The sequence below is a fragment of the Prionailurus bengalensis genome, chromosome A1 (genome assembly GCF_016509475.1).
Source record: "Prionailurus bengalensis isolate Pbe53 chromosome A1, Fcat_Pben_1.1_paternal_pri, whole genome shotgun sequence".
Taxonomy (NCBI): domain Eukaryota; kingdom Metazoa; phylum Chordata; class Mammalia; order Carnivora; family Felidae; genus Prionailurus; species Prionailurus bengalensis.
In genome coordinates this window covers 348,856-371,991 of record NC_057343.1, presented here as the reverse complement: position 1 = coordinate 371,991, position 23,136 = coordinate 348,856, and the positions used below count along the sequence as shown (strand labels likewise).

Below are 23,136 nucleotides of genomic sequence, written 5' to 3'. Positions count from 1 at the left end.
CCCCTGAAAACTGAGGGTAGCACTGAGGATAGAAGGGGGGGGGGGGGCAGGAGTGAGGGAGAAAAGGAAAAAACCCTCTGTGCCAGGTGGTTATTGCAGTGAGGGAAGAGAGAGTCTCGCTGCAAGAAAGGCTTGCTCTTCTGATTCACTGGCCAGGGGATTTTCTGGCCATCCCTTGAGTTCAGGCTTAATTTGCCATTTACCACATAATAACTGTCTTTAGTTTTTATGAACAAAGCAATGCATTTCACCTCAATCTGTTCTCCAGCACATGCAAATTCTAGCATACCTCTCTGTTGTCCAGATACTAGTGATCTGGATACTTAGTTCAGACCTGAGTTCTGGGATTAGTTGAGGGTGATGAGCTATACCTAACCAGACCCATCTGATATATTCTCACAACTTATTACCCGTGCAGCCCTCTTTGGGCAGGTAGTCTCTGGTAGGAAGAGGCAAGACTTTCCTTAATCAAATACTTGAGACTCAGGGAGTTCACTTGTTAGAGAAGTCCTGAGACTTACAATCTGCTAAATAAATACCAGTATGGTCCACACTTGCTAATTTTGTTATAGAATCATCAGACTAAAGCAGAGTTTCTCAACTTTGGCGTTACGGACATTTGAGCCAATAACTCTTTGTTGCGGGGGGGGGGGTTTCCACCTGCTATATGCCACCTATTAGCAACCTCCGTGGAGTTGTGATTACCAAAAATGTCTCCAGACCTTACTAAATGTCCCCTGGGGAGCAAATTCCTCCTCTCCCTTCCCTTGAGACCCACTGGGCTACAGGATTAGAAACCTCCTCCTGTCTTGGAAAACCCAGGGTTAAGTAACTCTCCTGCACCCTACCTAGAAAATCTAGCACTCAGGATTCTTTTTTTTTAATATGAAATTTATTGTCAAATTGGTTTCCATACAACACCCAGTGCTCATCCCAACAGGTGCCCTCGTCAATGCCCATTATCCACTTCATTCTCAGTATTTAAGAGTCTCTTATAGTTTGCCTCCTTCCCTCTCTGTAACTTTTCTTTCCCCCTTCTCCCCCCACCTGGTCTTCTCTTAAGTTTCTCAGGATCCGCATATGAGTGAAAACATATGATATCTGTCTTTCTCTGACTGACTTATTTCACTTAGCATAACAGTGTCCAGTTCCATCTACGTTGCTACAAAAGGCCAGATTTCATTCTTTCTCACTGCCAAGTAATATTCCATTGTATGTATACGCCACAACTTCTTTATCCATTCATCAGTTGATGGACATTTAGGCTCTTTCCATAATTTGGCTATTGATGAAAGTGCTGCTATAAACATTGGAGTACATGTGCCCCTATGCATCAGCACTCCTGTATCCCTTGGGTAAATTCCTAGTAGCAGCACTCAGGATTCTTTAAGCTCTGATCATCTGAAACAAAGATTTATACTGTGATGGGTAAAAGAACCATCTCTTTTCTTAAGTACATGCGAAAAAGTGACATGTTGTGTAAGAGATTAGATTTTCCAATTACAACATTTTTTTGCCCTTTCCTCAGCCAGATTCTGCTTTACTCATTCAGTCGTTGTACTAATATTAATAATTGAAAGATATTGCTGGGGATTCAAATGATTAAGACACAGTTCTGTGCACAGTGTGCTAAGTTCTGGGCAGACAGAGGCAACAGGTGATTACAGCCATTGTTCACATGGATGGAACTCAGACTTTAAGGAGCCTATATATAGTGTGAGGCAGAATACCTTTCCTCTTCCTTTATCCCTGACTTTGTGGATGAGAGCATGGGGGAGGGGGAGGAGGAGGGGTGGGTGCCTCTGGCGCACCCTGCTGGCCAGCACTAGAATAGCTCAGGGCATCATCCTGTGGCTTAGGCTTGGGTCCTAAATCAGCCTGTTTATTCAGAAGCCAGGGATACTTTAGTTCTTGTCAAAGTTCCAATGTGCCAGAGGGCATCCAAGTATGCTGTCACAAATGAAATTATAGGATTCTTGTGAGAATGTTGGGAAAGAAAGATGTTCCTCTCTCAGCAGGGAAGCAGGGGAACACCGGCTAACACCATAAAAATTATTTTCCTATATTATACATCTTCACAAAATGCTCAAAAAAGGGAGATTATCTTCATAGTAAACAGGCATAATGGATATACGTTCATGTTGTAAGTAGCAATTTCAAGGAAGACTAGATTTGCCTTCAATCCTAAATGCTAGAGATACATAGGAAATAAGAATGGCTATGTATCGTCTGGTGCTGTGCTAAGCCTTTCTCCTCCTTTACTTCATTTAACCCTCTAATGACTTCAACAGGTAGGCACCATTTTTAATTCCTGTTTTTCAAAATAGGAAATGAATGTCAATCAAACTGGGATCTGAATTTGGGTCAGTCCAGTTTCAGGGCTGTGTTCTTAACTGTCAGAACATACATGGACAAATACCTAGTGGTGTGCTGCTGAAAGTTTAACGAGCCTGCTGCCAGGAAAAATAAACTAAAAGCTCTGATTTATAGCATTCACTGATTTCTCACCATAGCCAAATTTCAAGCTGCTAACCCAATGTCAACCAACTTGCCAAATTCCTGAATATTTAACAATTGGCTCGATAGCCCACATGAACTTGCACCACTACTATCTGCTCCAACAATAACAGAATTTTAAAGTCTGCAGTGAACTGCAGGGGCAATCTAGCAAATTTCGGGCTTGGTGTGGAAGTTTCCGCCTTGACGTTCCTAAGATGTAACCTGTCACATTTCAGTTCTGAGGCAGGTCTTTCCCATGGTGGCCAGCTTTAATAATTCCAAAGTTCCTCCTTAACAGGAATACCAGGCTTCCATAAATCACAAAATGACTAATTATAAATTACACTTTAAACTACAAATTGCATCAGTTACACAATATTCTTACTTTTTTCTCACTTTTCCCCCTCACCCCTGCAAATTGCTTATTTCCCACTTTCCACAAAGAAAATGCAGCTTCACTGAAGCTAGGTGGTTTGCTCCCAGTTATCAATCAGTGAAGTGGAACTTAATTGAGCCTAAGGTTCTCTGAATCCAAGCCCAATATTCTTACCAGTGAAATTATTCTTTCTCATGGGGCATACATAGCCAGAAACCTAGCAAGGTTTCCTGGTTTTGGTTTTTCTCCTGCATGGTTCCAGCTCCAACAGTTTTACCTTACCAGCTGAAAACTGGCAATCGGTCACCTATGTCTCAATGAAACAGCCAGGAAGGAAAGAGGTCTGGGCTGTGCCTGTGGGGACTGGAATCAGAGGCTCTTCCCTCAGAGTGCCTACAACCAGAATACAGGAATCCTGCACAGGACCTACCCCTGGGTAGATATTATCACGCCATTTATTTTAAACAAGGAAACAAATCTCATGGCGGAGCGGGGAGGGAGATTTTCAAATCGTCGAGACTGATCTTTCTTTTGTAAGAGGCAGGTTATAGGGGCAAGTTCTCAGGGGGAAGGGCAGTGCTCGGTGGACCCATTTGGCTTAAGGACCAAATCAACTGACCAGATCCAGTTCTTTCTTAAGCTCCTCTTTCTGGTGATTCTTTTTGGGTTCAAAGCAGTTCTTCAGGCCTCTGTACTTCTCCTTGCCATCCCCCTTGTCTGTTTGGTCAATGTCTTTCGTTCCACTGAGCTCCACAGAGTAAATTTCCAGTGTTTTCTGAAAGGAAAGCAGAGGTGCAGTATTGGTCCAAGATGGGTTTTCTGAAGAGGCGTCAAGCTCTTCTCCCTGTGGGTCAGGGACCGGCAGGGAAGGGAGCCTCCCTCGCACCTTTCATTCTCTCCTCTGGCGAGGCTGTGGAGAGGTTCTCTCTCCCCCACCTTCAAATAGCAACTCCTGGACCCCTTTCTTTTCCTCTCCTCCAGTGTAGAGGGAAGGCTAGGCCACACAGCCCTGCCAGCATCTCCTCAGGGTACCCCTCTTGGGGGTGGGGAAGGTGGGAAGTTACTTCCCCCAGCTGGAGACATGACCCCTCCAAGAAGCCCCAGGGGCGCCCTAGTATCTTGCTCCCCACAGGACACACCGGCCGTCAGTCCCGCTTCTCGGGTGCGGCGTGCCCACTGAGCTCATGAACCTCAGTCGCGGGCAGGGCGGTCTTAACCCCCCGCCCCGCTCCACCTTCCGAATCGGAGCCGGCCTGGGACCCCTGGGGCCCCTTCCCCCGAGGTTTGCATTTGGGTCTTCACCCCAGCTAGCCGCAGGAGGGGAGAGGGGCCGTGCAGAGGCCAGAAGGAAGGCAGAATAAAGACGACCCGCCCTCCCTCTTTCTCCTCGCCTTCCACCCGTCCGCACTGCTCTCGGGCGGACGCCGGGGGCCGCACGCACCTTGACCATGGCGCCGCTAGTGGCGCCGCCTGCGGGCGGGCGCGGGGTCTGGGCTCTGGCAGCGGCGGCGGCGCGCGCAGCGCGGGGGGTCCCGTCGGGCGGCGCGCGCAGGGCGGGGGTCCCGTCGGGCTCTGGCGGCAGCGGCGCGGTCCCGAGGCGCACCTCCCGCGGCCGAGCGCCAGCCGCTGCCGCCGGGAGGCGGTGCCCGCCTTAAATGCCGCCCGCCCCGCCCACGCGCCAGCCTCGGGACGCCCCGGGAGGCGGGAAAGCCGCAGGCGCGGGCCCCGGCGCGGAAAACCACGACGGGACCTCTATCTCGGGAGCCGGGCGCGGTGCGGGCCCTGGCCCGGTGCGCGGGGTCCTGAAGGGCAGCGCCGTCGGCCCAACGCGGCCCGCCGCCGAGCGAGCTCCGGACGCTCACGAGGCCTCGTCCAAGCTGGGGTGGAAACCCTCACCCGCTTTGCTTTTAAAAATTTGCTTACCAACGAAGGAATTGGCAAAAGTTTGTAAGCAGACGGGGGAATTGCAGTTCCTGGCGGCAACTGCTCTCGAAGGTCTGGCCAGACGAGGCGACTTATTACCGGAGAGTGGATTTCCTGACAGCGAAAGTGGCTGTCAGGGTGAATTTGGGAATAACCGAGAGGGCTGTGAGGCGTAGCTGAATGACTTCGGGGATCCGGGTAAGAAGTTGGGAGTTCTGAAACAATGTGGAGGCAGGAAGTGGAGAGGAGAGATGGGAGGAAGCCGCGCAGCCGGGAGACTCCGGGACTTGGCCGTGCCCCGTGGGCAGAACTGAAGCTGCGGGCTGAGGCCGGACGAACACCCCCACCCCCTAACTGGCACAGACGTCTCCCCCTTCCGCCAATGCTACACACGCAAGTCCCTTCCTTGCCGCCTGCCTTCCTCCCCACCCCCCTTCCTTTTTTATTTTCTTTCCAAAATGGCAGACTTTGAAGTCCGACGCCCTCCCCCAACACACCCCTGTGGAGCTGGGCAACACCAATGACTGACTCCTTAACTAAATGGTAAGGGACAGGAAAATCCCGGGTGACACCTGGTTCGCACATACACATTTCGGGTTCTTTCAAGTTGGAGGGGATATTAAATTCTAGTCCAAACTCAAGCAACAGTGGCGCCCTGGAGTAAGTCTGTATGGTGTCCCTCTTCCCTTCTCTCATGGAGAATGTTCTTCAAAGGAAAAATTTGAAGACAGGGCTAAGGAGAAGCAAAATTTTCGTGCAGCTGACATTACCACTGTTTGCTGGGAATGCAAGAAAAGGGCCTTTGCGGGCCCAAGTGGCTGCTGGCTCACCGTCACCTCTTCCAGCCCCTGCTCTACCTTCTTGGGCAGATACAGAATAGAGAAGCAGGATGCCTGGAGAAATGCCCCTGAACTCAAGTGTGATCCAAGCTTCCAAAGCAAATGCAGATTCACTCTGACTTGATTAGGGGGATAGAGAGAGGGGCGTAGGGAGAGGAATAGGCTAAGAGAGAGGTGATGGCATCGATTTAGAAATCAGCAAATTGTGACAATTCCTCCTAGAGAAGGTTGCTGTTTACTCTTGTTGGTGTCAATTTTGGGAAAGTGTTAGTTACTACTAAACTGGACAAAAAAGAACGTTGTCAGATTCTCTGGCACCTCTCTGGTCCTGCAGAGTTCCTGGCTTTTGCCAGTCTCAGCCACTGCTGCTGTGACCCATGTGACACTCTGATGCCATCAGGTATCCTAGAGTGTGACTTCTACCAAAAAGGACAAATAGGGCTACTCCACACACACACACACACACACACACACACACACACACACACACCCTGACTTGTTGCTGCTCTGCTGTTGCTGGCCATCTTGCCCCAGAGTCCACACATCCCATTATTTCTTGAGGAGAATGTCCATCTGGGAGGCAGGCACCTGGAGTAGTCCTCACCTGATAGAACTGTAGTCTGGATTTCCCCTCAGAAACACAGACTCCCCTCTTTCTGGCCCCAGGGACTATCACGCATCCTATTCTGGGCAATGTACCCTGAACTCCACCCAATTCTAATGACCTCTCTTGAGTTGGCCCTAAAGGCCAGGGTTCAACTTAGGACACCTTCTCAGCCTAAATACTATGGTCGCAACTTCTGCTTGAGGCTGGGTTTTCCTGTGTGTCAAAGGAAGCCTATCCATGCCAAGAAGCTCTTTTAGGACTGTCCTCATTGATAAATATTACATATTTGGGATAGGCTGTCATAATATATGCAGTTACTCCTAGCTCATTTTAACCAATTAATGCACTTAATTTATGTGAAACTATAACAGACATGCGGGGGGGGGGGTGTGTGGTGAGAAATGGTACTAAAATGTGTCATTCTCTGCCCTCAAGAAAGTTACACTTGAATTGGAGAGGCAAAATTAACGAACAGACAATAGTAAAAGACCCAAGCAGAAAATAATTTAGCAGTAAATTGCATTGATTCTAAGCACTTTAAGAGCTTAAAGGTAAGATGAAGGAGATGGCAAGATTTTTAAATTTTTTTAATTAAAAAATTTCAATGTTTATTTATTTTGAGAGAGAGAGAGAGAGAGAGAGAGAGAGAGAGAACGTGAATGGGAGAGGGACAGAGAGAGAGAGAGTGAGGGAGACACAGAATCCCAAGCAGGCTTCAGGCTCTGAGCTGTCAGCACAGAGCACGATGCGGGGCTCGAATCCACAAACTGTAAGATCATGACTTGAGCTGGAGTTGGACACTTAACCAACTGAGCCACCCAGGTACCCCAAGATTTTTATTTCTTAGAATTAATTATTCAGGTTTTTTTTTTCTGTCCCTTTTCACTCTCTGTGAAAGGTAGGAGGGAGGCAGAAAGAGTGGCAGAGTTTGGACCTTGTGTTACTGGATCACGTTTGTTACCCTGAAGGCCCCCCCCCCCCCCCGCTCCTGCTGCAGAATCCTGGGTAAAGGGACATCTGCCAGCTGGCTCCAGGCAGTGTGAGTGTGAAGATTCAACAGAAGAAAAGGGGATCCAGGTGCTAATGGGAAGAGGAAGGTTCACTTCCTGCCTCACATCAGGATCAGCCAGTGCCACTGCTGCCCACTGTTTTCTTCCTCTCCCTGGATTCCTGTCCCACGCACACAGGCAGTCCCCACACACCTGTGTCCACTCATCGTGCCAGGCTATGACTAGGCTGCATTTCTGCACGGATGAGGGTGTCTGGATTAGAGTCAAAATGAAAAACCAAAACCAAAACAAAACTGGAGGCAAGCACACCGCTACACTGCTTCCTCATTTCTTCATGTATAAGAAACTCTGAGGTTGGCATCTGAACAACCTGCAGAAAGGAAACCTGCTTTCGGAAATAAGCACCAATACCATGATAATGGCCCTGCCTGAGGCTGTTAAAGACCATGACTGGAGTGGATGGGGGTGATTTTAGAAGTAGGTAAAAGGCTTGCAGGGGCCTTAGGTGGGGCCATGGGGGCATGCCACAGGGCATGTTTTTTCCCCCTTGTGAATATAGCTCCCTAAAACATTAGGTTACTAGGGTTTATTGTCTGTAACTTATTTTGGGTACTAAGATCCTTTTTCAAAAAAATCACCATTTTCCTTTTAATAGGTGATTGAAAAAAATTGACTGCCTTCTGAAGTTCTTAAATTTGTTTTTGAATCTTAGGGTGAAACATTTTTCCCATTTGAATCATCTTCACCTTTCTCATGGAATTTAACCATGTATATGTGTGTAACATAGAAGACACATAGCACATATGACGTGAAGGATATTATTCATAGAAAGGTACTTGGTTAATTTTGCAGGAATTTGCCTCTTCTGTGACTGGGGTGATACTCTCTTTGTTACCAGCTTCCATATTCAGAGTTAAGGAGCCAAAAGCAGATACTCCAATAATTGTTTATTCCTGAAATATTTACTGGAGGCCAGTGATGTGTGTGTAGTGCCATGACAGGTCCTTCTTTTGAAAGAGATTTTGACCTGGTTGAGGAGGTAAGATACATCACTCCAGGTTAGAATATTAATATAAAGACATATCAAAGGCAGCAGTGGTCCAGTACTGAGTCAGTGGGCAGACAGTAGAATTCCAGAGGGGAACCAAGGAAGCAGTGAGCTCTAGGCAGTGGAATGATGGGTGCTCTTGAAGGGCGGGGGGGGGGGGGCAAGTACAAGTGGATTTTGAAGGCTGTGTAATCTGAGACAACTAGGGAGGAGGGTGATGAGTGCTATGGGAGAGGAAGATAGAGGAAGGTAATCACTCCTGCAATGACCGAAGGAGTGGGAATGAAAATGGTAGCATTCCAGTGAGAGAATGGTAGCCAGAGCAGACAGGTTCTCTCAGGGAGTAGCAGGAGGTCTGGCTGTTAAGATGGGACTGTGCAGGGGCTGGGCTTTATCATTATGCCTTAGGGAACGCTTGAGGATGAGAGTAGCCTAATGGAAACCACATTTTGAGAAAGATGAGTGGTTCTAGAACAGACACGGAGAGCCCTCCTAACTCTGAAGTTACTGGGCTTGCAACTGTCCCAACATGAGTCTTGAACCCAGTTCTCTTTATTCGAGTTTCCTATCAGTGAACAGGTTCTAAACAAGGTGTCTTGCGGCTTTTGTCAAATGTGCTTTAGCACTCAGATGCCCTGAGCATGTCAAGTCTCCAAGCAACTGTTATTTTAGGCAAAATTTATTTGTTCTGTCAAGAGTCTTTGGAATGAAACCAGGGAGAGAGCAAATGGTAGTTACACAATCCAAGTTAGGGAAGCTTATGGGACTCTCCCCTTTCCATGCCTCAACAAATTTATATTTATCCTGTGCTTCCATGGTTAACTGAGCTGTTCTAAGGGCTGGAAAAGGGGATCTATGGGATTAAGGGACATCATAGGAGACACAGTCTGTCTCATCCACAAAGATCAGTTTCAATTTACTAATAGTGAAGAGGTGCTTCATTATTTATGAAGATCTACATTCATAAAAAAAAGTAAAATGTAGAGTTTGACCTTTTTTTCCATAAAGTTAATACGACTGTGTTGATCTCCCCCAACTTCCATGTCTGATCTGTTCCTTGTCAGATGCCAGTTTTGGTGTTTGGGTGCATGAGATGACCTTGTCCTTATGGGGTCAGTGTTTGATGTAAACCAGGCACAGATTACAAACACTTCCTTACTTGGTTGTCTCTCTCTTTCTCTCTCATACACTTTACATAAATTGTCTATGATAAGCCAGCATCTTAAGTCAGCATGTCTAACTCTCAGAACAAATCTGTTCTGGGATTCAGCACTTCAAAATAACAAAAATTCACTGAAGAAGAAAATGGAGAAAAAAAGAAAAGGAACACGGCCTGAATTCCTGGTCTCATTCACAGCAGGACCAACTTAGCTCTTGCTGATCCAGAAAGGTGCACAAGAGTGGCCAATGCCACAACCCAGTGAAGAGTTCAAAGCATGCCTAGATACTTTAGGCATTCTGCGTAGACATCCAAGGAAATAAAAAAACGAGTAGAGGAAACGAGAAACTGCTTTCAAGGGACAATCAGGAGAAAACTGGCAGATGCTTGCCTGCAAATTCTGCCAGGAAGTCCCCTTAAGAGGTAAGTTGGCAGTGGAGATTCTGAAATTTTATCTGCCATCACAAAGGGGAGACAGCAAAGGGTCAGACCTGCTCTGTAAAGTGCATCTGGATGCTGGGGGAGGCCAGAGGTAGGAAAGGCAAAAGAAAACACTTAGTACATTTATAGGCAATCTTATTGTGGCTGTCAAAGTGTCCCCTTAGGAAATAAAGCCACTGGCTGCCGAAATGCAATATGTGTTAATTAACATGAGACCAACATGATTACACTCTAGGAAACAGGCAGAGTCAGAAAAACAGGACAAACTGCATTTAGTTAATTGACAGTTACAATAGTGCAGGGTCTAACTGTCTCCAGCTATAGGGAGAGAAAATTAAGTTAGATGGGTCTTGGTGGGGCTGGTTATCATGTCCTGTCTAATGGCTCAATAGTCCCCAGCTTCCAGTCACTACTACATCTGGGCAGTATTTATCTAACAGACTGATGTTTCTCCTCTTACTTTTTCTTCCTGCTTAGAGTTGCCAGATAAAGCACAAGGCTGCCATTAGTGTTGCATTTCAGATAAACAATGAATAATGTTTTCGTATGTCTTAAATGTTGCATAGGACATACCCACTAAATATTACACACACACACACACACACACACACACACACATGTTATTTAGCTGAAATGAAAATTTAACTAGATATTGTTATTTGTTATTTTCTGGCAACCCTATTCCTGGATATCGTTATTTGTTTTTTGCTGGCAACCTATTCCTGGATATCGTTATTTGCTATTTGCTGGCAACACTATACCCTCTAGATGCATTGGGGGTCAATCCTTTATTGCTTGTCAGCGGGCACATTTGGGGACATTGGCCTAAATTATACTTGTCTTATTGCTAGGGCAAACGTGAAAATAAAAACAGATTCAGATTTTCTCTTTTTGCCAGTCCCTCCCAAGTGCCTAGATGAACCAGATTCGCTTTAAGACAGTCAACCTGCATGAGTGTGGATGTAAGATGTTTTTTTTCTTTAATCAGATATCTTTTCAGCCAGAAAATTCTTGCCACTCTGCAGAGGTCCCATTCTTGGGTCTGAAAGGACCCTGTAGGAATTCAGCGCCTTCTCAAAACCAATTTTCACTTTTGGTGGTGACCAGCAGGGGGAGCACATTCCAAAAAGACACACTGGGCTCCTGATCCCTGTGTGAGACCATCTCTATCAACGCCACCTGGCATCACTCAGGCACCAAGAATTTATAGAACACCCGCAGGCTTTGCAGTTGTGTGCCAAATAGTTCATTTCTGACTGAGCAAAGGATGACTTTAGTAAAAGACAAAAGACAAATCCCAAACAAACCAGAAAACAAAACAAAACAAAACAAAACAAAACAAAACAAAACAAAACCTGCCAGTGAAAGAAAAGAAGCAACAACAAAAAAACTCCAATGGTAATTAGCACAAAGAAACAACAAACCACGAGATTATGAGAAAAAACAAATGGTGAATGTTTCCTGACTCCTAGGGCTGGATTGGGTTTGGAAACATCATGTTTTACTTCTCAAGACTTGCTTCTTCCATGAGTCATTCTCTGAGTAACAGCTCACCTCACACTCTACCTGCTCCAGAGGACTAATGCATTCATAGTCCCTGATTGCTTCTTTTCATTTGCTTGTCTCCCCATCAAAGGACTATGCTCTTTGCTGCTTAAGTCTCTCAGGGACACAGCCATGGTGATTGGCATGTAGTAGTTGCCTCCACATCTAAATTCTCTTGGAGAAATGAAAGAATATTTTTAAAATATCATTTTAAAAGGAGATTTCACAATTTCCCTTCATAACCTTTGATTTTAATGATTGACTTTTGCAATTAGGAAAGTATCTTATAAACTGAAAAAACTCATTTTGCAGTTGGGTTTTCTAGATGTGAGGAGCTTTTGATGAAATAGAAAAAGACAAAACATTGTTCAAATTTTTTTGTGAAACCTAAAATGTAAAAGTAGATATTTCTTTCCAGCTTGAGAGACAGAAAGACTTAATAATTACTTCATAAATGATGCTGAATTGAGAACCTGTACAACGGTATTCTAGTCCTGGCTTTCTTATCTGCTGACCATATTTGCTACGACAAGACACTTAACATATCTGTGGCCTCAGGACAGTGTTAGAACTGGGTAGATGAATGGTTCCCAAACCTGACTGATCACAGAATCTCTTGGAAGCTTTAAAAACCCCACACCGAAATAAGTATGGGATAGGTCCCAGAAGTTTATTTTTATAAGGTTCCCCAGGTAATTCTTATGAATGAGTGGGCTTGAGAACCATTGGACCAGGTCATTGGCCCTCAGCCTGTGCATACCTGTGCCTGGACCTGCAGAGAGTGACTCTACTTGCCTGGTGTGAGCTGCATCCCCAGGTGGTTCTAATGTGTAGCCAAGGTCAAGGGCCCTGGACTAGATGCTCTTTAAAATCCCTTCTGACTCTAACACTTTATGGTCTAAGAACCTTTATCTTGCCTTTGTACATACTTATGTGGTAGTTTTATTGCATGTAATTAAATGGGTGCTTTGCTCTTGTGGCTCAGATCTGTAGACTAAAGGGCAAATGTCTCATAGCAATTCTCTGGAAAAAGGCCGCTCTTGTTCCCAGGAAGAAGGGGATGTGGGAGTGTGTGTGAGTAAGCACAGGCCAGTTATACTCCAAAGCAGACAGCCTGAAGTACACATTCACCAACAGCAAGTTGAGTGTCTTAGCCATGTGCTGGCTTCAAGTAACCTGTAAATATTGACATCCAAATACAACTTTTCATGAAAAGGTTTTAGATTCATTCTACAAACAACTTACTGAATTGTCATGACCTCAAAGCAACAGCATTTCTAATTATTTCTATATTTTTATAGGTAACTGATAGGTGCATGTGTTTACACAAGGGGAAGAGAACACATTGCAATCCAGCTTGAGCCTAAATTGTGTCCAACAGTAGGACCTGCCTGGGCATGTCTGGTTAACTTGTGGGGCAGACCAAAAGTAAGGAGGTTGGGTGGAGACATCTCCTTGCAGGGAAGAAAGAATGAGGTATGCATAGGTTGGTCCAGTACAAAAACGCTAGTCATTGGAAGAGCCGTGCAATGTGTTGTCATTCCAGTTTGTCTTTGGCCCAGCTCATGGATGCACCTCTGGCTCAAGGAAGAGAGAGGACTGAGAGTAAAAGCTCAGAAGTCTGTCCCCCACACCTCCAAAGCTTGGGTTTGGCACCTATAAGTTCTGTGCATTGACAGTGGCCATGCCTCATGAAAACTGAGGTTCAGCAGGAATTTGCAGGAAGTGGTGATGATCCTTGGTGTCTGGTGGACAGGGAGTTAGCAGTGGAGTGTGACAGGGCTGGAGCAGAGGGAGGAAGGAATGGAGACCTCTCCTGGCATGCCAGGGTTGCTGGAGAACCTCTGTAGATGCTGGGGTTCTGAATCAGCAGAGAGGATTGAAGGCTGAAGGAACACGGTTTACAGCATAATGCCAATTTCTTTTTTTTATTTTAAATTTTTTAATGTTTGTTTTTGATAGAGTGAGAAAGAGAGAGAGAGAGACAGAGACAGAGACAGGCAGAGAGAGAGGGATATACAGAATCTGAAATAGGCTCCAGGCTGTCAGCACAGAGCCCAACGTGGGGCTCAAACCCATGAACTGTGAGATCATGACCTGAGCCAAAGTTGAATGCTCAACCAACTGAGCCACCTGGGTGCCCCTCATAATGCCAATTTCTAATTCCCAGAGACACAGTCTAGGACACGAACAACTGTGATCTCCTTGGGAGATTTTCCAGTTCAGTTCAGCAAATGCTAGTCTTTGTCGGTTGTTCTCCACTTCTGTGTGATGGGTTATTTGGTTTTGATGCCATCACGAGTGTGTGAGAGATGGTTCATCTGCAGTAAGAATCATATTGTTCCCATGGTGAGCAAGTGAATGGAAATCCTACTAGTCTAGGTGATTACAGGCTGTTTGAATCTCATATACTAACCACCTCTTCTCAGAATGCCTATGGAAGCTTATCAGCACCTGTGTGGCAACTTAACGACACCTTTCTTCTTTCCCTCCCTACATGGCCAGGAAATATGAGCCGAGTTGGCTTTAGACTGGAGAAGCCAGGCCTTGGGCTGTCCTGGATCCTCCACCTTCCCAAGGGGCTGGGCTGAGACTGGTTGTGAACCCGATCTTTTGCCAGGGCACTCCTCAGCTCCACTTCAGCAATCAATAAAAGACATGCCACACAGAAGCAAAAAAAAGCTGGTCTCAGTTCAATAATTTCATCTTACTTCTGATGCAACCTTTCAGCTCTTAGAGAATTCTGAGTAGGGCTGGTGGGTGGCTCAGTCAGTTAAGCATCTGGCTCTTGACTTCAACTTAGGTCATGATCTCACAGTTTGTGAGTTCAAGCCCCATGTTGGGCTCTGCACTGGCAGTGTGGATCCTGCTTGGGATTCTCTCTCTCCCTCTCTCTCTGACCCTCCTCTGCTCATGCACACTCTTCTCTCTCTCAAAATAAATAAGTAAACTTTAAAAAAGAAAATTCTGACTAAAGGTCTATGATGGTTAACTTTCTGTGTCAACTTGGCTAGGCCGTACCATCCAGTTTTTGGTCAAATGCTAGTCTAGATATTGCTGTGAAAGCATTGTTTTTCAACATGATTCACAGTTAAATCAGTAGACTTTGAATAAAGTAGATTACCTTCAATAATGTGGGTGAGCCTCATCCAATCAGTTGAAGGACTTACGAGAAAACAGACTGAGGTCCCCCAAGGAAGAGGGAATTCTGTCTCTAGACCTCTTTCAACTCAAGCTGCAGTATCAAGTCTTCCCTGGGACTCCAGCCTGCTGGCCTGCTTTGTAGATCTTGGCCTTGCCAGCCCCAACAACTTTGTGAGCTAATTCTTGAAAATAAATGTCTCTATATTTAAATATCCTATGGGTTTTGTGTCTCTGGAGAATCCTGAGCTAATAGAAACTAATGCAAGCTCTCTAATCTCATCAGCCCAGCAAACCATACAGAGAGCTTCTAACATCTAAAAAGGAAATCAGATGCCAAAGGCAGTTTTCTGCCATTCGTCGGCAACCTAAAGGAGACCTATATGATTGACCACCTTTTAGGATGTGGTTTATATTTAAAAAAACCTATTGATATTCTCATAACTGGATATTACCATTAAATGCTCCATTTTCATAAGCACTATTTTAGAACCATATTTCCTTGTGATTAGTTCTGAAGACATTTTATTAACCTTGGGGTGTCTGGGTAGCAGTGGGGAGGCAGACAATGAACAATATGAGAGAAGCATGGAGCAGAGGCTCTGGCTGTGAAATATTTGAGAGGCTGCAATGAAGTGACCTGAATTCTTAGTTTTCCTAAGAACTCAGAGAAGTCAAGCTATTTCTGCTAAATCTCATATTGGTTATAAGTTCTGTTTTCAAATGCAGCATATAAACTGTTTCTACAAAATAAAAGGAAATGGAGCATCCAAGCAACTTATTGGTGGGTTTGAACAGCATTAGACATCAAGTGTGCAGTTCACAGGATAACCTAGATTTGGAACTGAAAAGATCCAAATAGCTTCCTAAATACCCTTGTTTTCTTGGCTTCTTTGGTCTTAGCCACATAGAATTAGATTATTCAGCTATGATTAGTAATGCATGAGAAGGGGAAACACAGAAAGGTGATTTCTTGAGGATTCTATTTATCTTATTAGTTGTTCCCAAATGTGTGCCATGGAGACTTTGTTCTGCAACATGGTCATAAGGACAGATACATTCAAAAAAATTGTATACTATGATCTTTTCATTGTTGGAGAGTTGCCATGCAATTAGCATCTGGAAGGTGCTAGGACCCCATTAACCTCTCTCAGAGGGTGGTGGGGTAGGTCATCCAAAAGACATGACTGCTGGTTCACCTGTGAGCTGAATCTGGACACTCAGAGGCTCCTAACCTACCCCACCCCTGTCCTTGGAATGTGGGTTCCACTTGCCTTTCCTGATCCCAGAGGCTGTTCCAAGGACATAGCATTGAGATGTGATGTATTGCCAAGAAGACCTAAACTGTAATACGTGACTGAACCCAGTTAGGCCTCTTTATAAACTTTTAAGATTTGGCAGGTGGGGGTGGGGATCCACTCATCTTGCTGCCACCCAAGATAAACCTCACATACAAGTTCCCTTTACTTATTAAAACTGCCACTTATCAACCTGGAGTGGCCTCCTCTTTCTTTGGTCTCTCCTTGTCCTCTGCATATAGGGACCAGTTTCAGATTATACTCAGGAAACTCTGAAATGGTTGCAACCCAACAATTGGTCAACCAGCCAGAGCCTAAAGAAATGAGCCTTAGGAATGAGGCATCTGTGGGGAAATCCCAAGTTGAACATGGGTCTCTGTGCAGGGAGGGGTGGCCAGATGTCAGATGCTTGTGGACCGCTGTGTGAGTATGGGGACACCTGGAAAATGCAGAAGAGAAAGGCAGCTCATAGTTGCTGCTGTGGGCTGGTCTCTACTATGGACAGTTTGGTGGCCATCGATGCCCAACTAGAGGCTGGAGCTCAAAATAGAAAATTAGAACAGCTGAGATTAGAGAAGGATGCGTGAGTGTCCAATACTCTTAGAACTTCAGGGCTACAGACAGGTGGGAGAGCAGGATAAGAAGTTAGAGGCATGGACATGTGTTCTACAAAGCTAGGAGAGCCTAGGATTCCTCAGATGAAGATCTGGGTACATGTGACAAAGCCTGGTTAGGACGCTAAGAGATGGAATCTCTGAGAAAGTGATAAAAATGAGGAGGAGGATGTTATGGCAATTGATGAGAAAACAGATAAAATACCCCAGCTCTTTTGGCCCCTATTAAGAAGAAAAATTTAAATGGCAATTACCCCAAAACTCCTAGGAGAAAACTTGCATTCCTTCTCTGTTTCTTGATGTTGTAAATCTTATCGTGTCTTTGAAATGTAAATGCTCCAGGAGATAACCAAAACATTGCCCAGGGACACTGAAGAAAACTGCAAGGAGGAAGGCTTTTTAAATATAGACTGCTGATGTAGTTCCTTTGTCAACTGTCATAATAACTTCTCATCAGATTTTTTAAAAGTTTATTTGAGAGAGGAGAGCAAGAGCAAGGGAGGGGCAGAGAAGAGAGAGAATCCTAAGCAAGCTACACACTGTCAGTGCAGAGCCCTATGTGGAGCTCCAACTCATGAATCATGAGAACGACCTGAGCCGAAATCAAGAGTTGGACACTTAACTGACTGAGCCACTCAGATGCCCCACTTCTCATCAGATTTTTAACTATGGGAATTTTTTTTGGGGGGGGGGAGGACGTTTATTTAAAAAAATTTTTTAAGAATATAATCTATTGTCAGATTGGCTTGCAAATAACACCCAGTGCTCATCCCAACAAGTGCCCTCCTCAATGCCCATCACCCATTTTTCCCTTCTCCCCCACTCCCCCCATCCACCCTCAGTTCTCTGTATTTAAGAATCTCTTACGGTTTGCATCCCTCCCTCTCTGTTTGTAACTATTTTTTCCCCCTATCCTTCCCCCATGGTCTTCTGTTAAGTTTCTCAAGATCCACATATGAGTGAAAACATATATTTGTCTTTCTCTGACTGGCTTATTTCACTCAGCATAATACCTTCCGGTTCCATCCACATTGCTGCAAATGGCATGATTTCATTCCTTCTCATTGCCAAGTAGTATTCCATTGTATACACAAACCACATCTTCTGTAGCCATTCATCAGTTGATGGACATTTAGGTTCTTTCCATAACTTGGCTATTGTTGATAGCGCTGCTATAAACATTGGGGTACATATGCCCCTATGCATCAGCACTCCTGTATCCCTTGGGTAGATTCCTACCAGTCCTATTGCTGGGTCATAGGGTAGTTCTATTTTTAATTTTTTGAGGAACCTCCACACTGTTTTCCAGAGTGGCTGCACCAGTTTGCATTCCCACCAACAGTGCAAGAGGGTTCCTGTTTCTCCATATCCTCGCCAGCATCTGTTGTTTACTGATTTGTTAATTTTAGCCACTCTGACTGGTGTGAGGTGGTATCTCAGTGTGGCTTTGATTTGTATTTCCCTGATGAGGAGTGACAATGAGCATCTTTTAATGTTTCTGTTGGCCATCTGGATGTCTTCTTTGGAAAAGTGTCTATTCATGTCTTTTTCCCATTGCCTTACTAGATTATTTGTTTTTCGGGTGTTGAGTTGGGTAAGTTCTTTATAGATTTTCGATACTAGCCCTTTATCCAATATGTCATTTGCAAATATCTTTTCCCACTCCATCAGTTGCCTTGTAGTTTTGTTGATTGTTTCATTTGTAGTGCAGAAGCTTTTTATCTTGATGAGGTCCCAATAGTTCATGTTTTGCTTTTAATTCCCTTGCCTTTGGAGATATGTTGAGTAAGAAATTGCTGTGGCTGAGGTCAAAGAGGTTGTTGCCTGCTTTCTCCTCTAGGGTTTTGATGGTTTCCTGTCTCACATTTAGGTCTTCATCCATTTTGAATTTATTTTTGTGTGTGGTGTAAGAAAGTGGTCTAGTTTCATTCTTATGCATGTTGCTGTCCAGTTCTCCCAGCATCATTTGCTAAAGAGACTGTCTTTTTTCTATTGGATGCTCTTTCCTACTTTGTCAAAGATTAGTTGGTCATGCATTTGTGGGTCCAGCTCTGGGTTCTTTTTCTATTCCATCGGTCTGTGTGTCTGTTTTTTGTGCTAACACCATACTGTCTTGATGACTACAGCTTTGTAGTAGAGACTAAAGTCTGGGACTGTGGTGCCTCCTGCTTTGGTTTTCAATATTACTTTGGCTATATGGGGTCTTTTGTGGTTTCATACAAATTTTAGGATTGTTTGTTCTAGCTTTGAGAAGAATGGTGGTGCAATTTTGATTGGGATCGCATTGCATGTGTAGATTGCTTTGGATAGTATTGATTTTGACAATATTTATCCTTCCAACCATGAGCATGGAATATTTTTCCATTTCTTTGTGCCTTCTTCAATTTCTTTCATAAGCTTTCTATGGTTTTCAGCATACAGGTCTTTTGCATCTTTGGTTAGGTTTACTCCCAGGTATTTTATGATTCTTAGTGCAACTGTAAATGGGATCAGTTTCTTTATTTCTCTTTCTCTTGCTTCATTATTGGTGTATAAAATTCCAACCTATTTCTGTACATTGATTTTGTACCCTGTGACATCATTGAATTCATGTGTCAGTTCTAGGAGTCTTTTGGTGGAGCCTTTCAGGTTTTCCATGTAGAGTATCATATTGTCTGTGAAAAGTTAGACTTTTTTGCCAATTTTTGATGGTTTTATTTCATTTTGTTGTCTGATTGCTGATGCTAGGACTTCCAACACTATGTTAAACAACAGCGGTGAGGGTGGACATCCCTGTCGTGTTCCTGTCTCAGGGGAAAGCTCTCAGTTTTTCCCCATTGAGGATGATAATTAGCTGTGGGCTTTTCATATATGGCTTTTAGGATGTTTTAGTATGTTCCTTCCATCCCGACTTTCTTGAGATTTTTTATTAAGAAAGGATGTTGTATTTTGTCAAATGCTTTTTCTGCATCGATTGATAGGATCATATGGTTCTTATCCTTTCTTTTATTAATGTGATGTATCACATCGATTAATTTGCAAATATTGCACCGGCCCTGCAGCCCAGGAATGAATCCCACTTGATCATGATGAATAATTCTTTTTATATGCTGTTGAATTTGATTTGCTTGTTGAGAATTTTTGCATCCATGTTCATCAGGGATATTGGCCTGTAGTTCTCTTTTTCTGTAGGGTCTCTGTCTGGCTTAGGAATCAAGGTTATGCTGGCTTTGTAAGATGAGTCTGGAAGTGTTCCTTCCATTTCTACTTTTTTGAACAGCTTGAGAAGGATAGGTATTAACTCTGCTTTAAATGTCTGGTAGAATTCCCCAGGGAAGCCATCTGGTCCAGGACTCTTATTTGTTGGGAGATTTTTGATAACTGACTTAATTTCTTCACTAGTTATGGGTCTGTTAAAATTTTCTATTTCTTCCTGTTTGAGTTTTGGTAGTATGTGGGTGTCTAGGAATTTGTCCATTCCTTCCAGGCTGTCAAATTTTTTGGCATATAATTTTTCATAGTATTCTCTGATAGTTGCTTGTATTTCTGAGGGATTGGTTGTGATAAATCCTTTTTCACTCATGATGTTATTTATTTGGGTTCCCTCTCTTTTCTTTTTGAGAAGTGTGGCTAGGGGTTTAACAATTTTGTTTATTTTTTCACAAAACCAACTCTTAGTTTCATTGATCTGTTCTACTTTTTTTTTTTTTTTGATTTTATATTGTTTATTTCTGCTCTGTTCTTTATTATTTCTCTTCTTCTGCTGGGCTTGGGATTGCTTTGTTTTTCTGCTTCTAGTTCCTTTAGGTGTACTGTTAGATTTTGTATTTGGGATTATTCTTGTTTATTGAGATGGGCCTGGATTGCAGTGTATTTTACTTTTAGAACTACCTTTGCTGCATCTCAAAGGGTTTGGGTTGTTGTGTTTTCCTTTTCATTTGTTTCCATATATTTTTTAAATTTCTTCTTAAATCGCCTGTTGACCCATTTGTTCTTTAGTAGGGTGTTCTTTAACGTCCATTTATTTCCTATAGTTGATTTCAAGTTTCATAGCATTGTGATCTTAAAGTGTGCATGGTATGATCTCAGTTCTTTTGTACTTATTGAGGGCTGTTTTGTGACCCAGTATGATCTATCTTGGAGAATGTTCCATATGCACTCGAGAAGAATGTATATTCTGCTGCTTTAGGGTGAAAAGTTTTAAATATATCTGTCAAGTCCATCTGGTCCAGTATATCATTCAGGGCCATTATTTCTTTATTGATTTTCTGTCTTGATGATCTGTCCATTGTTGTAAATGGAGTATTAAAGTCCCCTGCAATTACTACATTCTTACCAGTAGATTGCTTATGTTTGTGATTAGTTGTTTTATATATTTGGGTGCTTCTGAATTCGGTGCATAAACGTTTATAATTGTTAGCTCTTCTTGATGTATAGACCCTGTAATTATTATATAATGCCCTTCTTCATCTCTTGTTATGGCCTTTAGTTTAAAATCTAGTTTGTCTGATATAAGTATGGCTACTCTAGCTTTCTTCTGACTTCTAGTAGCATGATAGATGGTTCTCCATCCCCTCACTTTCAATCTGAAGGTGTCCTCAGGTCTAAAATGGGTCCTTTGTCGACAGCAAATAGACGGGTCTTGTTTTTCAATCCATTCTGACACCCTATGTCTTTTGGTTGGAGTATTTAGTCCATTTTACATTCAGTGTTATTATGGAAAGATATGGGTTTAGAGTCATTGTGTTATCCATAGATTTCATGCTTGTAGTGATGTCTCTGGTACTTTGTGGTCTTTGCAACACTCAGAGTCCTCCTTAGGATCTCCTGTAGGGCTGATTTAGTGGTGATGAATTCCTTCAGTTTTTGTTTGGGAAAACCTTTATCTCTCCTTCTATTCTGAATGACAGACTTGCTGGATGAAGGCTTCTTGGCTGCATATTTTTCCTATTCATCACATTGAAAATTTCCCGTCACTCCTTTCTGGCCTGCCAAATTTCAGTAGATAGGTCTGCTACTACCCTTATGTGTCTACCCTTGTAGGTTAAGGCACGTGTATCCCTGGTTGCTTTCAGAATTCTCTTTTTTTTTTTTAATTTTTTTTTTCAACGTTTATTTATTTTTTGGGGGACAGAGAGAGACAGAGCACGAACGGGGGAGAGGCAGAGAGAGGGGGAGACACAGAATCGGAAACAGGCTCCAGGCTCCGAGCCATCAGCCCAGAGCCCGACGCGGGGCTCGAACTCACGGACCGCGAGATCGTGACCTGGCTGAAGTCGGACGCTTAACCGACTGCGCCACCCAGGCGCCCCCAGAATTCTCTCTTTATCTTTGTATTTTGCCAGTTTCACTATGACATGTTGTATAGAAGATCGATTCAAGGTAGATCTGAAGGGAGTTCTCTGTGCCTCCTGGATTTCAATGTCTGTTTCCTTCCCCAGATTGGTGAAGCTATGATTTGTTCAAGCACACCTTCAGCCCTTTTCTCTCTCTCTCTCTGCTTCTTCTGGAACTCCTATGATATAGATATTTTTCTGTTTCATTGAATCACTTAGTTCTCTAATTCTCTGCTTATGGTCCAGAATTGTTTTTATCTCTCTTTTTCTCAGCTTCCTTTTTCTCCATAATTTTATCTTCTATTTCACCTATTCTCCCCTCTGTCTCTTCAATTCTCACTGTCACTGACTCTAGTTTATTTTGCACCTCATTTACAGCATTTTAAAATTCATTTTGACTATTTTTTAGTTCCTTGATCTCTGCAGCAATAGATTCTCTGCTGTCTTCTATGCTTTGTTCAAGCCCAGCAATTAATCTTATGACTATTATTCTGAATCTTGTTCAGTTATATTGTTTATATCTATTTTGAGCATTTCTTTAGCTGTCATTTCTTCCTGGAATTTCTTTGGAGGAGAATTCTCCCATTTTATCATTTTAGCTAGTTTTCTGTCCCGTGGTGTTTTAGAAGCTTGTTATGTGCTCTGCACCGGCATGCACTATACTATATTAAAGAGGGGTCATACACTGTCCAGGGCCTGGCCCTTCAAGAGGGGTTTTTTGGAATGCTACTTTCTCTCTGTTGTTGTGACTTTGGTTACTTTATCTCCCTACTCATAGTGATGTTTTGAACCCTCCACCAGGTGTGCTTTGATTTGTTCATTGAAGTAGCTCTGGAAAGGAAAACAAACAGACAAACAAACAAACAAACAAAAAACAAACGGAAAACAAAAACCTGCCACCCTTTTAAGCAGTTTCCCAGGTAAAATCTGAAACTGGCCCCTTGTATGCGGAGAGCAGGGAGAGACCAGGTAAAGAGGAGACTACTCCAGGTTGGTAGGTGGCGGTTTTAACAAACAAAGGGAACTTACATATGAGGCTTGTCTTGGATGGCAGCCAGATGAGTGGGTCCTCACTTCTGCCTGTCAAATCTTAAAAGGTTATAAAGTGGACCTAATTAAGTTTAGCCAATGTATATACCACGCAGATGTTCTCAATATCACATCATGATCTCAAGGGAGGTCCTTGGGGCGGCCTCTGGGAGTAGGAAAGGAAATGCAACCCACATTCCAAGGAGAACAGTGGTGAAGAACCTCTGAGTGCCCAGGTTCAGCTCATAGGTCAACCGGTAGTTATGTCTTTTCACTGATCTCCCCCAACATT

The 23,136-nt window shown here is 43.7% G+C and overlaps 1 protein-coding gene across 1 annotated transcript in view; it reads right to left on the bottom strand.

Moving 5' to 3' along the window:
* Positions 1-4,404, bottom strand: part of ATP12A (ATPase H+/K+ transporting non-gastric alpha2 subunit) — a 28,754-nt gene extending 24,350 nt beyond the window's left edge. The window contains exons 1-2 of the mRNA XM_043574465.1: positions 4,317-4,404; positions 3,495-3,650 (exon numbers count right to left, since the gene is read on the bottom strand). Of these exons, the coding sequence (XP_043430400.1) occupies positions 3,495-3,650; positions 4,317-4,325 (165 nt within the window). The 5' untranslated portion in view covers positions 4,326-4,404. The remainder of the gene's footprint in view (positions 1-3,494; positions 3,651-4,316) is intronic.
* Positions 4,405-23,136: the final 18,732 nt, after the last annotated feature.